The sequence below is a fragment of the Conger conger genome, chromosome 4 (assembly GCF_963514075.1).
Source record: "Conger conger chromosome 4, fConCon1.1, whole genome shotgun sequence".
Lineage (NCBI taxonomy): Eukaryota > Metazoa > Chordata > Actinopteri > Anguilliformes > Congridae > Conger > Conger conger.
The window spans coordinates 45,695,104-45,712,215 of record NC_083763.1 but is presented as its reverse complement, the minus strand read 5'-3'; the positions used below and the strand labels follow the sequence as shown (position 1 = coordinate 45,712,215).

The 17,112-nt window shown below is 41.2% G+C and overlaps 1 protein-coding gene across 1 annotated transcript in view; it reads right to left on the bottom strand.

Annotated features, from left to right (window-relative positions):
- Positions 1-6,316: 6,316 nt before the first annotated feature.
- tprg1 (tumor protein p63 regulated 1) overlaps positions 6,317-17,112 on the bottom strand; it is a 31,186-nt gene continuing 20,390 nt past the window's right edge. The window contains exons 5-6 of the mRNA XM_061237241.1: positions 11,168-11,321; positions 6,317-8,524 (exon numbers count right to left, since the gene is read on the bottom strand). Of these exons, the coding sequence (XP_061093225.1) occupies positions 8,330-8,524; positions 11,168-11,321 (349 nt within the window). The 3' untranslated portion in view covers positions 6,317-8,329. The remainder of the gene's footprint in view (positions 8,525-11,167; positions 11,322-17,112) is intronic.

The following is a 17,112-nucleotide window of genomic DNA, read 5'->3' as shown; positions in this document are numbered from 1 at the left end:
CTCAGCAGGAGCATATTCTGTTTCACTGTTTATGCAGCTCTCTTCCCTAGTGCCAGCCAGCGAGGGTTCCTGAGAGAGAGCCATCACAAAGGCAGCTTTATGAAGACGACAACTGTCAACAAAGCCAGCAGCACAGATCTGATAAACACTGCGCAAACAAAAGACGGTGTTTTACAACACCCCCCACCCCCCCCGCCCCCCCGCACCCTGCACCCGGCCCGGATTAAAACAGCACAAGCCCCCACCATCAAATAATAGCCTGTAGACCAACTTACTGTACGTGTAAATGCATGTGTAAATGTGCATGTGTGGTTCTGAGGGTGAGTTTCTAATGTTGTGTCATTGGAGCCTAATGCTTTAGAGCATCAGGGTGTCATGCTTTGCACCTCAAAGCTTGCGCTCCGGGGATGACATGCCCTTTTCAGTTCCTAAAAGCTTTATTTGTGTGTTTATGCTTGGGTTTCACTGCAAGAATAATTCCATACATTTTCATACACACACACACGGGCAATACACACAGTTATCAGCCCAGCAATACAAAGGAACCAAATCCAAGGTATCCTCTATGCAGATTAAGCATTTTCTGCTAGGCAGCAGTACACATAGTAGTACTATTAACAACTAAACCATAATGGAAAACTAGTTAAATTAGCTACTGTATAGAGCTATATAAATCTGGCACAATTTACTGTGCAAGCATCAGACAGGGATGCAAGCTCTATTAGGAAATGGGAGTGCGTGAAAGGCAGTCTCAACAGATCATTTAATAAACGTTAACAGACGATAAACCAATTTAGCCAGTTTAACAGGCCGACATTCATAAGTAATACAGATAAATATGAAGTCACAGAACAAGTTTACTCTGATCAATGGTAATTTCATTGCGGAGCATCGATCAAAATTATGGGCATTGCAACAGATGTCCTGCTTTCTAAAGTTGTACTTACCCACAGAATTTGTGGTATTCAGGTTATAGGGGTAATGATACGGTACAAATGTGGTAGAGTTGCAATGTTAAATTGCAAATATGTGAACCCTAATCCAGAACATGTTCTGTAAACTGTTTTTCAGAAATAGCCTTCTTGATAGAGATAGAGCAAAAGAGAGAAAGATAGAGAAACACCCTCTATACAGTATGTCACTACAATCACACACCAAATAGTCTGCATTGTAAACTACATTGTATTAGGATGTTAAATAGCAACAATGGTGTAGTATCAACTGTGAAATATTCAAGATATGGTAAATCGTTAATGTACAAAAATATCCCCCAGGGGTACGAAAATTGCAACTGTGCCCCTAATCCTACAAAATCACACTTACTCCACACACTTTGCTTAACTATTTGTGCATGACATTATTTGAATAGCTTTTTCCCTCGGCCTTGACATTCACATGTTTTTTTTGCACAAGTCTGGGTAGTGTTCCGCCGTCAGTCTCATTCACAGTTGTAAACAAGACGTGTCAAACTTCACAATAAGAGGCCGAATAAACTCTGCTGAACGCGCCGTTCAGAATTTTCCTCATAGCTATTGTTTACCATGGACAGAATCCAGGGTGTGGCCCTCCATCTTGCGTTTCTGCATCGCTGAGAGGACCGGCGAATTTGACGTTTTTCCAAGTGTCCTGTTCTACTCCGAGTTCAACGCAGTGCTCCAGACACAACAGTGACAGCTGAGGGGGTCAAAGGAGGGGGGGGGGGGGGGGGGGGTAAATAAAAACTAACTACCGAGTATCCTTATCAGCTTTGCATGAGAATAAGCGGGCGAGAGCTCTCGCCCAGCCAAACGCAGCTGCACAAGCAGCAGATGGCAAGAGAAGAGAGAGAGCGGGACTGCGACAGAGCGAAAAAAAGAGGCCTGCTATCGCAATAAATACCTCTGGACGAGTCTCGTTGGCAACCCGCATTCCCTTGACAGGTGCTCTGTGTTTACAACGCAAACAAGACGTGCACACGCTCGGAAAAAAATCATGCGGTCACATGACTCGCGACCTGGTGGTCCGTCGCCGGCTACCGACCGCTAACCGCCATAGCGGCTCTGGCTCTGGAGATGCGCAGATTCCACGTCACGCCGGGATTGCGAGCGCCTCTCAGAATTTGTCTAAGGTTACCCGCCCCAAGCGTCCCTAGAGCCAGAAGGGGTCAGACAGGGTCACGGCCGTTCTGAGGGCTTTTAAAGCTCCACTTTGCTAATCAAATTCCACTCCGGGGCGATGGGACATGCATCTCAGATCACAGTTCAACAAAATGGCTATTTGGAGCTTAACAAAGAGGTCCAGGCACTCCCTTGTGTTCCCTTGGGATGGCAGTAGCTTACAGCGACATAGAAGCAAATATATACTGTCAGTCCATAATCGCCTTATGATGATTTCGGCTGCGACAAAAAATGTTAACAGCTTGAGAGGAACAATGACGTTTTCATTCAGACAGATTTGACTGTTGTTGGAGCCATAGACAGTACCCTCAGGCAATGGTTCACCTTTTCAGACCGGCTCTTTTTTGCTCGGTACTAAGCCATGGAGATGAATACTTCTGGCAGTGTTTTTCTCTCACATTCAGCTATTAAGCACACGTGAATACACAGCAATATTGCACATATTCCAGGAGATGGTACGGTGAGGTTACCTGAGATGGTTACAAACCATCATGTTCATGTACTTAAGAGTTTCATTACCATGTTAGAGCCTTTGGCCTTATTTTATAGATAGCCAGGCTCTGTGCTGCTTGGTATGCCACCATGCCTTGTAACTTCAAAGGAAAACAATCAACTGCTCAGCAAAGCCGCTCTTTTGCTTGGGTTTGTTTTTAAAACTTCCAAAAAAAAAAATACTTGGAATGTATAGTGAATGAGCTTAGGAAAAGCAGTATTCCTAAGCAGTAGAAAAAATGTAGGGAATGAGTGAAAGGAAGTAACTATATGCAAAGGATTGTAAGAGATGAGGTTCATCAAATAGAGGCAGGTCCAACTTTGTTCTCCAAGAATTTATCTTATCCATGAAGCCAAAAATGTGCATTGCTGTATTCAAATCTTCACCTGCTGACATCACTGCCAACTGACAATTCTCTGACATTGCTCCCACCTCGAAGTACGACCTGTTTTAAAACTATTTTCAAATCTTCTATCTTCTTCATAATGATAATAATAATAATATTAATTCAGATTAATCATTATATCATCAAGCATTGCGATAATGACAATGGTGTACAAAAATACAAAATGCAACTGGCCACTAATGATCCATTTATGATAATGACCCTGGGGCAAAACTAAGTTATAAAAAACAACTGGAACAATGCTGTAATAAAAATAAAAAGGATAAATAAAAAATGTAAATGCAAAAAGGAAAACATGCTAATGTATGTTTTTACTTGCTTTATACTGTTCTCCAGTTACTTCAGTTTTCCCAGTTTTGGAATTATGCATTGACTGTTTTCAGCAGCCCATTTTCAGTACATGTAATGTGAAATATGTGTGGCTAGATATGGAAAACTATCTTCAACCTTTTTTTTGTATTTATTTTTATTACATTTTTTTCAAATATGACTGGATGCCATAAAGCTGTTTCATACCATGAATCTACCTTTAATAACTCCTGTGTGAAAATGAATTTAAAAAACAAAGTTCAATGTAACCTTCACAAAAAGCTCTTTGCTCTGAATAAATATTTATGTTTCTTAGTGTTGTTCCATTTACAGTATGCGATAATCTCCCTGTATGCAGTCCTAAGGAATCAGTAGTTATAGCTAATGAGGTCATTGTGCACACCCACTATTGTGATAACATGGCAATTTCTCCATCTTATCCCACAGAAAAAAAAGATTCACTTTTCCAAGCCAATATAAGCAGGTTCAGTTGATCTCCCTGTACCTTCAGTATTTTCAGCGCTATTAAAATACATCTTCACGTAAGAACTGTAAACATGTAATTAGGCTCTTCATGGGAATAGACCACTGAGACACAAAACAGTGCAATTATGGGGATTATAAAAGAATCGCTAAACTGAATCCATCACCAGAAACACTGAATGTTGCTAAGTGCGGTTATTTTGTATGTTGCTCATTCTACTTGAATTACGCAGGATTCGTCCTTCACCTCAATTCAAAACATGAAAGATTTGCTGAACAAAGGGAACATTTTCAACCTGCATATACATAACACAGAATGTACATACTAGCCATGCATTCTACCCATTTGCTCTGACGGTCAAAATGAATTCCTCACTTCAAATGATCAGCCATGCTGTTTTCAGACGTGAAATGGATGACTGATTTGAAGTTGTTCCTGAAAACAGTATAAGCGGAGACTTTTGGAGAAAGAATTACACCAAAGTATGAATGGAAGGGAAACAGACTTACGAGATGGTCACCTCCTGCTGTAAAATCCAGCTATGCCATCTTGAAAACTGAGCTGGCCAAGTTGGTCATAAGCTTGTTTGGGTGAGAGCTGGTCAACCAGCATGGCCAAGCTGGTCATGAAGCTGATCTAACTGGATACGAGTTGGTCAACCAACTCAGGCTGGTAGCATGTCTGAGTCAAAGCACAGCTTTTTCTGGGTTGAGTATTTTTTTTACAAATTACTCATCTTGCAAAATACTTTTCTACAAATATACAGTCTACATAGCAATGCCACACTTGTCTGTGTACTGCACTGCGTTACAATTGAACACATTCAAGACAATTTCATCCAGGTTCAATTCATAAACTTCCGACAGACTGCAATCCATTAATACAGTCAGTCTTAACAGGAGCAATACTAAAGAGTTCCACCCAGGATTAGGACCACAGCCCCCTTAGTCACCATGGGTGGAAACCTGTTTCCGTACAGTAGTCATTTACTGAAAATGTTGTATAAGGGAGTTCAAAAATGTGTCAACCATTGAAAGATAGTGGGCTCCATAAGTCTTGGGACAAAAACATGTTTCGTTTTTTTTCATTTGTCTCTGTACTCCACAATTTTAGATTTGTAATCAAACAATTGACATATGGTAACACAATGTGGAGTTATGCCAGTGAAAGTCAAAGAAGCCATTATGATTCCAATTATACACAGACAATTAAAACAAGATAATAAAACAATAAGTTATTCAAAATTAAAAGTACGCATCTCAAACTGGTAGAAAATCATTTAAGAAAACAGAAAACACTTCAGTTGTACCTGGCTGACGCAGAGTGTCTGCGTATTAAAATCAATGTAATAAAGGAATTTGAGTACCTGTTGCTTTTTCCTTTTATACATAATGATTAACAGAGTTGAAGGCTTTTTCAAGAAATAACAATTGTGTCTGAATTAAATAGGCATTTTTCTGATGGCCTCTTATAAGAGTTTATAAAGGAAGTCAATCCTGCCTTCAAAGTGGCACAAGGGTGTGCAAAATACATCAAGAAAAATTCATTGATGGTCATCCACATAATGTAGTGGCATAATTTCATTTGTAATATACGCATTCGTTGGAGGTTCTAGAAAATTCTACCGATCATTTTTGTGTAGGTTGCATTGCACAGTGCTCTTCATTGTTTTACAGTGTAAATGGTAAATGGTTGGCATTTATATAGCGCTTTTATCCAAAGCGCTGTACAATTGATGCTTCTCATTCACCCATTCATACACATACTCACACACCGACGGCGACTGGCTGCCATGCAAGGCGCCGACCAGCTCGTCAGGAGCATTTGGGGGTTAGGTGTCTTGCTCAGGGACACTTCGACACAGACCGGGCGGGGGATTGAACCGGCAACCCTCCGACTGCTAGACGACTGCTCTTACTGCCTGAGCCATAAGACAAGGAGCCCATAACATGTCAATCAAGCAACTGCAGCATGTGTGTAACTAGCATTGAGCCTGATTTAATATAACTCTTTAATATAAGACTTCAGTGTAGTAGAACTACAGTTACAGTTTAAGTTATACAACACTGCTATACTAAATCAGGCACAATGCTAAAAAGAACAAACAAGATGGTTGCATACGTGACAGAATGGGTGGGGGGAATTTCCAGTGGCTTGCATCACTGTAATAATACACTACCAGCTACCAAACAAATATGGCAGTTTGCCTCCATGCCCCACAGACTTCTCAAGGGGCAGATGGTGACATGAGGAGGGATTCATGGGAGAGAAAAAAAACAGTCCCAATTATATAAGTAATTTCTGAAAGATATTCCCCTTCATCTTCTTCAAAATTCATTTGGAAAGGAAGCTAAAATATAGTACTTCAAGGTGAGTCTGCACCCCGCACAAGAATGTCAAAGAAAATGTATTTGTAGTACTCAATTATGAAGAAAATTATAGAGCAAGGAAGCACTCTGAGGTCTATGAAAGTGGGAAATGACAGAAAAGTTTATTCCTGTTGTGTGGAGTGTGCTTAAACTACAGTCACTAAGGAAAAAAACATTTATTTTGTCGATACTTATGACATGCTTGCTTCTTCAAAGCACTATATTGGCAATTTAAAATATTCATATACAGCAATTTAAAGTTATTAAAACATCATTAAACATTATAAAATCAATGGTATAACTGTTACTAAAGAAATCCTCAAGTTACACATTTCTAATCCAATCAGTTGTTTTGATTTTCTGCCAAGATATCAAGAAATAATAATATTAACTTGCATTAAAATAGAACCTCAGAGAACCGAACAGTACGGGAATGACGGTTGTTTGGCACTCGGAAATATGAAAGTTATGATGAAATACATCAATTTCACAAAATGTATTTCTGTTCAGTTTAAGATGGGTATACACTGTGTGACATGGGCTGTCTTTTACGTTTGTTACCATACACTGTGTGATGTAGCCCCGACAATATCCCATCTTTCATTGCTGTCACTCCTCCCTGTAAACCTTAATTGTTGTCTTTCTGTGATTTACTTTTTTGTATATCAGTATTTTTAGTTTGGCTAGGTAAGCAGTGTTGGGCTAGTTAAGGGGTTTGGTCATACTTTTGCGTTTTGTTTGTTTGTTTGTTTGTTTGTTTGTTATAAAATTCTAATTGGCCCTGGTCCTTATCTTGGTTGTACTGGTAGCAGTTGAAAATGTACTTCCCTCTAGGGTCTTTCAGCGCACTTATCCCTGGTTATGGGTATGCACTTTGTTATACGTCGCTCTGGATAAGAGTGTCTGCCAAACACCAAAAGTAAGTGAAAGTCAACGCTTGCATTGGCCATCGCCAATGTAGCATATGGCCCCGAACGTGTGAAGCATTCCTGTTCTACAGGTGAGCATAAGGACCCTGGTGGGGTGGAGGTGATGAGCCGGTTCTGAATCAGAGCTTAGATCAATCCTTTATCTCAGTGGTCCTCACTCACTAGCCCGTCCTGCAGCTCTCCAGGACCAGGAGGGAGGACCACTGCTCTGTTCTATTTGTGGCTGCTTGAGCACGCTCAGAAATCTCAGCTCCACCCTCAGATTCCAGCGCATTACAGTCTTTAGGATATTCAATTATTTTCCTGCTACTCGTTTCCATCTATTCCATTTTGTCTTGATCCTTTTTATGTCAAAAGCAGTAGCCTACTCTCCTTATAGGCCAACAGCATTTAAGTTCACTCACTTTATACACAATTTATATTTCATTTAAAGTTTTTCTCAAATCATGGTGCTTTGCAGTCGTCATTTCCAATTCCATACCTGGTACGGCAGACTGTTCGGTTCTCTGAGGTCCAGATCTCTAAGGTTCTACAGTATAACAAAATGGCAAGAACCACAACTACATTTTAAACATACTATACATATTCATGTAAATACATCTCCAAACACAACATTTAAGTGCATAGAAGGTGCATTTAAGTACACCTTCAGATTGGCAGCCAGGAGTGAAACATTTCTCCCGGATATGATTGGCAGAGCTAGCAGAAACTATTTAGAACAAGCAGACTAACATATACTACCTCAAAGCACACACTGTCAGCACCCAGTGCCCCCCACTGTGAGGTGATGTTACGGCGAGCAGTAGGTGTGAGGTGTTTTACAGCACTGCATAGTAGAGACCTTTCAGGGCTAGTAGGCAATATGTAGCCATTTTGTTTCATGTTGTAGTTTAGGCTTCATATACGGCAAATTGCACCTTCATCTCCTGCTGTTATATAAAGAAAACAAGAGTGAGTAGAAACCGTAAAAAAGTTAGCCCAGCAAAGCAGGCATGAGAACGATGGCAACTGTCAATTAAAGATATTGTACATATTGCACAAACCCTTTGGTACAGTACTACATAAGCAAACTACAGGAAGTAAGTAGGTACAATGAAGATGGTAAATTGGGTAATCCTTACATGGTGATATCAGAAACATTGCTCAATCAGTAAAGTATGCTGAAAGTAGTGCAAGGTAGGCTTTAGAAACCGATGTTGCCTCGGGCCAGGCTGTAACCCAGCTTGTTTTGGTTTCCGATGAAGGACATCAGACCGACGTAGGCCTCGATGAGGATGGGCTGATCCAGAACCACGACCCCGTTGGCCTTCCCCGGAATGGGTTCCCTCTTGTGGGCGGCCTGGGCTGCCTGGGTCAGCTGCTCCCGGAAGTTGCCGAGCTGAGGGGAAAGGGCGAGACACTCTCTCAATGCAAACACTCGTCAGTGTGTTTCCCCCATCTTCACCTCCCAGCATGCATGGAATGCACACAATAGCACAGACCTAGCGAGACACCATTTTGGTGCTCCCAAATGACTGCTTTCATGATCGGGGAGGATTCTCTCGTGGCATATGACCCATTGAGACATTTCGGGCTGCTTAAGATCTGAGCATGCTCAGGAATCTCAGCTCAACCCAAGATTCCAGCACATTCCAGTGAACTGACACTTCAATTTCAATGAGAGCTTTAAAACAGAGTGGGCTATCGCCATTTCGCGATCTTGTGCTAACTGCTTTTGCGTTGAACTGCCATCAAGTCAAATTATCCATGCCAAGCATTTAAGAGCAGCGGCACACGATGAAGCTGCCAAAAGGTCATTAAACTGCCTCATAAACATTTCACAGTAGAGTGCAGGTGGGCTTGGCTCATATGTTTTCCACTGATTTAGTTTTGTTTAATCAAAATTACTGTTTGGGATCCAAGTTTAAATGTTATGTTTGTTTTGCAACTGACTCATCATAAAAAAAAGAAAAATCACAGCTCAGATAGTCCTGGTTCCAACAACCCCATTAGGATTGCATGAAATAAGCACTCTCTTCTGATGTCACCCTATTAAAGAGTAGATGCGTTTCACCTCACCTCTCACCTACTGAGAGGTGCCTTCAGCTCATCTCACGCACTGATAGCTGAGATGACATACTCTGCCTTAGATACGCCCTTTGGGAAGCAGGTTTTTGGATGACTGAAATTGACTCACAGATGATGAACACCATGCCACAACAGGCTACAGAGGGTCCTAATGGACCACCGCAATTGTCATCCTGCCCTTCCCCCTCACCTGTCAATCACTATCCACCAACACTGCATGCAAATTAACACACACACACACACACACACACACACACAAACAGTAGGTGTTCTAATAAGCCACTTCAAAATAATTGAGGAATTATTTTATGTGTGTGGGTAAAGAGAAAAAAGTTCTCTACCTCTTTTTCTACATTAATGTCAGAAACAAAGTGGAAACTCTGATTTACAGTTGGCCCACAGCCAAGCAGACAGTCAACATACGACAATGTGACCGCACAATACATATGGCTGGTAGGACATGGAGGGATGGTGTATTCAGTGCTGTTTGTGAATGTGCGCAGGGCAGCAGGTGGATGAGTGGAAAGAACTTGCAGGCTGGCTGCAAGTCGTCCTGATGATGCCCGTGAAAATGTATGCTGGCTAACTGGGGAACCTGCTATAGTTCCTTTGAATTAGACCAGGATGAAGGAATTTCAGTGCATCTTCTGTTCCACCACCATTTTATGTTCTAGTACCCAACCACTGAGAAAGGTGAAAGCTGAAATAAGGAGCACAACACTTCCATTCTTACTGATGAGCACGGAAACTACAAAACCAAATCACATTATCATATAAAGAAAGAAATGAAAAGAAAAAGTTATTTGATCTCTCCATTATTTACCTCTGAGTTGACTATTATTTCATAAAATCTATTGCATTTATTTTCTTTTGTTAAAAATGATTGAGTTACTTCAAAAATATGAATCACATCCATCTAGTTGTTTTTAATATTGTGAGATGTCACATTACACAGCTTTTTTGGCTTAATGTAATTATCAGTATATCTCAAATGCTGCGTACAATTCCTTCACATGCTACATGTTCTGGCAAGAGTCTTTTGGTATTTTGTGTACGGTGCTGGCAATGTGTTGATCAGTGGAGGTAAAGTCATGTACATCAACCTCTCCCAATGTAGACAGTTGGCATGTGATTGCCACAAATTCTCATATACATCATGTGATCAGAGATTGGTCATAAATAATTACAAGTCACAACAACTTCAGCATTGCTAATTGTGCCACTGGGAAGCAATTACTGTTATACATTATGTATACTAGTTTTGAATGTGTGAGTGAGTGAGAGAGAGAGATATATACACTCAGTGAGCACTTGAATAGGTAGACCTATACACCAGCTAGTTAATGCCCATATTTAATCAGCCAGTCATGTGGCAGTAACTAAATGCATAAAAGCATGCAGACGTGGTCAAGAGGTTCAGCTGTTGTTCAGACCAAATGTCAGAATTGGGAAGAAATGTGATCTAAGTGACTGCTGATCTCCTGTGATTTTACACACAACAATCTATAGAGTTGGCAGAGAATGGAGCGAAAAAAAACATCTAGTGAGCAGCAGCTCTGGGGGCAAAAATACGTTATTAATGACAGAGGTCAGAGGAGAAGAGCCACATTTGTCAAAGGTGACAGGAAGGTAACAGCAATGTAAATAACCACACATTACAACAGTGGTATGCAGAAGAGAATTTCAGAACATCCAAGCCTCTAAATGGATAGGCTACAGTAGCAGGAGACCAAAAGGTAAAAAAAAAAAATCAATCTAATAAATACCTAATACCTAAGTGCTCAGTGAGTGTGTTTATATAGAGAAAATGAAAACACCCTTTACATGAAAATGGCCTTAAATCTCTCACATTAATAAAACGAGCATTGGCAATACCCACAGCACTGGGCTTCTGAACAGAAACACGGTGATGAGCTGAAGTAGCCGTCATTCTGCTCACGTTCTCAGTACTGACCTCACACAGGGGAGAAAACTTGTCGTCGACGGATCTGACGGGGTGGTGGGTGAATGTGAAGTAGGGGTAGTCCAGGGCAAAGGGGTTCCAGCGAGAGGTCAGGTTCGGCTCTCTCTGCCTGTCCCAGTAAATCCGCAGTCCTTCTCCCTCTCTCCTGTAGAGTCCAAGGATTCAGCAGACCATCAATGCTCCCCAATATGCAAAAGGTTCGTAAAAGTCATATATGTTCATGAGTATGTTTTAATAAATTACACACATATAGAACACATTTATTTTTACATGATTAGGGCCTCTTTTATATATGCTCATGTGCAAAATTTGAAAATAAGAAACATATGGAGTATACCAAAAATATTAAATACATATGTTATTGAACTGGAATATGTAATTCAGGTATTCACTAGTTTTTATCATACAAGGCACTTCACAACTGAATTTTATATTGAGATCATAATAATTGCATATGTCACTATATATAAAAGGGGACATAATCAAATAAAAATAAATATTTTCTAGGTTTCATTTAGTGAAACACACAAATCAACATACCATATGTGATATCTATGACTTGAAAGACATGCATTGGGAGGTGATCAATGTGACATTGCTGTTGCCTTCTTTCCACTAGCCACGCTATTTCATTAATGAAATGTGACCTGAATTTACTGCACAATAGTTGCCATAATGTTTCATATGAAATTGCAGCCATTTTACACCAAATGCAGCCTTCCAGGCTCAAGAAGGGAATGTATAAAACCCTTAAATAAAAATAAAAACCAACCAAGTACCCTAAAGATGCAGCTTGCAGATAAAATCATTAAGTTGGAAAGAAGTAAGAAGTACAGTGCCCTCCATGATGTTTCAGACAAAGACCCATCATTTATTTCTTTGCTACTGTACTTTTGTAATAAATTTGTCATACAAAAATCACAAGTGGTTAAATTGCACATTGGCAGTTTTGTTATATTTTTGTTTTACCATGTAGAAATTACAGCAGTGTTTATACATTGTCCTCCCATTTCAGGGCACCATAATGTTTGGGACACAGCAATGTAATTTAAATGAATGATTGCTTGAAGTCTGCGATTCATGGACTTCACCATTTGCTGGGTGCCTTCTCTGGAGATGCTGTCCCAGGCTTGTATTGCAGCCATCTTTAGCTCATGCTTGTTTAGGGGGCTAGTCCACTTAAGTTCTCCTCAGCATATGAAAGGCATGCTGAACTGGGTTCAGATAAGGTGATTGGCCTCTCAAGAATTGACCATTTTTTTGCCTTGAACAACTCCTTTGTTGCATTAGCAGTATGTTTGGGATCATTGTCTTGCTGTAGAAAGAACAGCCGACCAATGCGTTTTGAGGCATTTGCTTCAAATTGAGCAGATAGGATGTGTCTTTACACTTCAAAATTCATGTTGCTACTACCATCAACAATTATATCATTAATGAAGATAAGTGAGCCAGTACCCTAGGCAGCCATACATGCCCAGGCCATAACACCCCTACTACAGTGTTACACAGATGAGGTGGTTTGCTTTGGATTTGTATTCCTTCTCTTCTCCATGCTTAGCTCTTGCAATCACTGCAAAGCACATAGGACCTTTTTCCATAACTGTGGTTGCTCTTTTAAGTACTTCTTGGTAAAATGTAACCTGGCCATTTGTGGCTGAGCAGTGGTTTGCATCTTGCAGAGTAGCCTCTGTATTTCTGTTCATGAAGCCTTCTGCGGACAATCATTGACAAATCCACACTGGACTCCCAATCTGTCAGACAGGTTTTTGGGGATTTTGGAGAGAATACTTCGGTCATCAGCTGTGGACATCTTCCTTGGCTTGCCAGTCCCTTTGCGATTCGTAAGCTCACAATTGCTCTCGTTCTTCTGAATTATGTTCCAAACAGTTGATTTTGGTAAGCATAAGGTTTTGGCCGTTTTATTCTGGTCTCATAATTCTTTACAAAGATTTTATGATTTTCCCTGTTTTTCTCTCAGTTTGGTAGCCAATTGTACCCTATCGATTCCATAATTGCCCGTGTGTTAGCTAGGGATATACTGGCTACACTGGGGCCCGGGTGGATCTGGTGATCCTGAGAACGACATGCCTTCCCCAAGCTGCATCGTCCCACCCGCAACCCGGGGTGCTGTTGTCTGCAGCGATTTCACAAACCCCCGTCCTCAGTCCTCCCCCCACCCTGGGAGTGGCGAGCCAATTATGCCGCTCCATGTGAGCTGGCCAATTCAGTCTCATAATTAATATGACACACCTGATTCTTCTATTTAGCAGCTCAACGAGATTGCTAGCTGTTGAATGAGGTTTGCTTTTTAAGGGTTGGATTGAAAGAACAGGGTTGGGCAGCCCCGGACTAAGCAGAATATAAAGTTGTGCACTGCAAAAACTACAAAAAATTCAATTTCATCAAGTATTTTAGTCTTATATTTAGACTTCAATTCTTATTTCTAATGTTTCTAAAAAAATAAGACATATTGGCAATAAGATGAGATAGTTTTACAATGGGGAAATAACATTTCTCTTGTCAAGCAAACGGCAATTTAAAACGAGCAAATATTTTCTATTTTAGAGAAAAAAAAGAGATTAAAGTCAAGTTACTTGTTAAGACAAACTTTTTTGCAGTGTGCCGAGTCGTAGCAGCACACAAATAACATTCTCCATAAAAAATGTAAAAAAGCTTTATGTAACTACAGCATAACCAGGAAATGTCTTTTACAGCATCTATTGACAACATGTTAAGGCATTGCTTGATATTCAGCTTGTTTGGCTCAATGGGATTTATTCATTTTTATATCCTTCAGTAGAAATTGTAAACCTTTTGTTGCTGGATTAGGACCATTTCCTAAACCTTCGACAGTGGAGCCTTCATCCACTCACGGCTTTGGCATCGTTTCCTCTCGCCCCCGAGTTAATTTTGTCCAAAAATGAACACAGTCATGCGACGGAACCCTTGTTTAGGAGAAATGCAACATTGGCATGTTGAGTGTGAGGCGACAGAGCTGAGGTGTGGACCCAAGTGCTGAGAACAAGGCGGAGGCAGAGATGGGGTGGCTAAAAGAAGTGAAACTTCACACAGAAAACAATAAGTAAACACAAAGGCAGGCGGGGCAAAAAATGAAACTGGAGATGTGACTCCAAAAGATAAGAGGCAGTTACACAAACAAACATCATTAACCTGGATAACAGGTAAACTGCAACACTTAGACAATCACACGAGAGCTTGAGACAGGAGTCAAAAGAAACTCAAGGCTGGACAACTAGAAAATTAAAGAAGATGGCTAGATATACGAGACAAAAGGTAAAAAAAAATTCAATGAATGAAGCTAATAATCACAAGGCAAGAAGGAACACAGAAACACAATAATGGCGTTGTCTGGTGGACAGTTCTAGAAGGTCCCGGATGGACAGAATATACCCTCCCCCCCACACACCCTAGGAATGACACCCGGCGTTCCCCCAGGACACATTAGATGGGGTCCCGAACCAGGGAGGGGTCCAGGATGTCCCGGGCCGGGACCCAGGAACTTTCCTCCAGGCCATAACCCTCTCAGTGTCCCAGGCAATGCAGACCCACGGGGAATCCAGGAGCCTCAGTTTTGTCTCCGGGTCCTGGTTGACTACCTCTGTCTGACCATTGGACTAGGGACAGAATCTGGAGCATAGGCTGACAGAGGCTCCAAGAAGCTAGTGAAAAGCCTTCCAGAAGCGGGAGGCAAGTCCGCGGTCCAACACAACGACTGAACACCTGAAAGATTTGCTGCACCATGAGCTCTGTGTTAAAGAAGGTCCTCCACTCATCCCCCTCACAGATCCGGACGACATTGTACGCATTGTGCAGGTAAAGATAGTGGCCCCCTGGAGTTGCTTGAAAGCTGTGGGACTATGAGTGGGAGAGGGTAGCAGTTCTTTACAGTCATCTTGTTTCAACAATGGTAGTCGATACAGGGATGCAGACTTCCATCTCTCTTGCTCACAAAGAAGCCCACACCAGCGAGGAAGGTAGAAGGGCAGATGAAACCTGAGGCCAGCGCGTCCTGGATGTATGTCTCCATAGCCGTGGGCTCAAGGGCAGAGAGAGAGAAGAGACGTCCTCCAGGCAGGCAGGTGCCAGGCAGGAGCTCAATGGCACAATCATATGGCCAATGTGGAGGCCCGTCTTTTGCTGAATACATCCCTGAAATGTGCATACTGGGGGGCACACTCAAAAACCCGGGATGGATGAGGGCTAGAGCCTGGATTGGCACTTGGAACTGGACTGGAGCTTGAGAAGGGGCTGGAACTTGGGCTGGGACTGGAGCTTGAGAACGGAACAGAGCTTGAGAAGGAACTGGAGCTTTGGAATGGACTGGAACTTGAGAACATACTGGAGTTTGAGACGTATAAATATGTAGACCATTGACGAAAAAAATTTAAGATCTTTTTTCTTTTACATTCTATAACCCGACTGAATCGAAGTCCCTGCACAACACAGCCTTTGGTGGCATGGTTATGGCAGCTATACTAAGCTGGCAGATTTTTATTGTGAAACAGAAACAGCTGGGTGACTGCTGGGTGGGCATTTTGCAGGGTGCATTGGTCACAGATTCACAAACATAAAATTGGCAGAAAGAAGTTGGATAGTCCGTACACCACCAAGATGAAAATACGTGTGCATGGGACAAAAGGGAAAGCAAAGCTAATCCAACAGGAACAGAACAGAAGTGTGTGTGAAAAATGTGTTTGCACTGCTCAAACTGAGTGAATGCCAGTCTTACATGATATATAGCCTTCATGCTTTCAATAGACCTTTCATTTTTAATCACTGGGGGGCCAGGAAATGTCAGAAAAAAGAAATTGAGCTTGGATTAGAAGCGTAAAAAGGGGACAAAAACTTGATTCATGGGCTATGTTTGCAGACTGCTGTGCTGTTTATGCATAGCGTGAAATCAAGACAATATATAATTATGTAATGCCATTAATCTGCATCTGCTAGTAAATGGACACCTTGACCTATACCTATAGAGCATCTATAGATACACCAAACTCTTAATTCACCAGCATGTCAGATCCTATGCTTTAATATGCATACTTTACATGCAGGCTTGTGTTTACTGCGGTCAAAGGCAAACTCCAGTATGCCCAGCATACTCTGTTTCCTTTATTTTGCTATCTTAGATCAGTAGAATGAATAAGGCCCCCTGGGCACATCGTTTTTTTTTACAATTTGCTGAAACCTCAGTAGACTTTATGCCTGGCAGGAACAGAGAGCTTTTAAGCCCCCTTGCATTCAACTAACTGAAATTACATTGGCACCCTTCCATTACATAGAAATCTTACACAATGCACTATTTTCAGTATGTCCATCAATCAGGGTTTAGCGCTCACTGTGCAGATTTGAACCCTGTTGGCAAGGCATGGATGTCTGACAGTAACACTGTGTGCCTTTCTACAGTGCACCTGTGGGTGGATAGCTTATTATAACTTTTAAAAGTATACTATATTTTAATGCTTTAATGGCACTCTCTGTGACATAGGTAGAGAGGCTGCTGGGAAAAATGTTTTTGCTTTTGTTTATATTTGCCATACACATGACTTGAGTTTATAAGGTCAATTTGTTGAGATCAGTCCTTCCCATGAGCTTGTTTATAAACTGGATTCACTAATGAGCCCCTCCAATTTCTGAAAAGGTAAGGTGAATTGAAAATGTAAAAATGAAAATTCCAAAGGCTTGAGTTCACACACGCATGCATAAACATTCACGGTACAGTTGAGTCTGTAAATATTTGGACAGTGGTACAATTTCTGTTATTTTGGGGCAGCACTCCAGCACATTTCAATTGCTTACTTAATGAAGGTACATAAGAAATCTTTCAGTATCTTGTCTTGATTCTAGGCTTTTGATTGCCTTTGGAGTAAGTTTCCTTCGGTGTTTGTCAACAATTCATGTTGTGCCAGTCAATT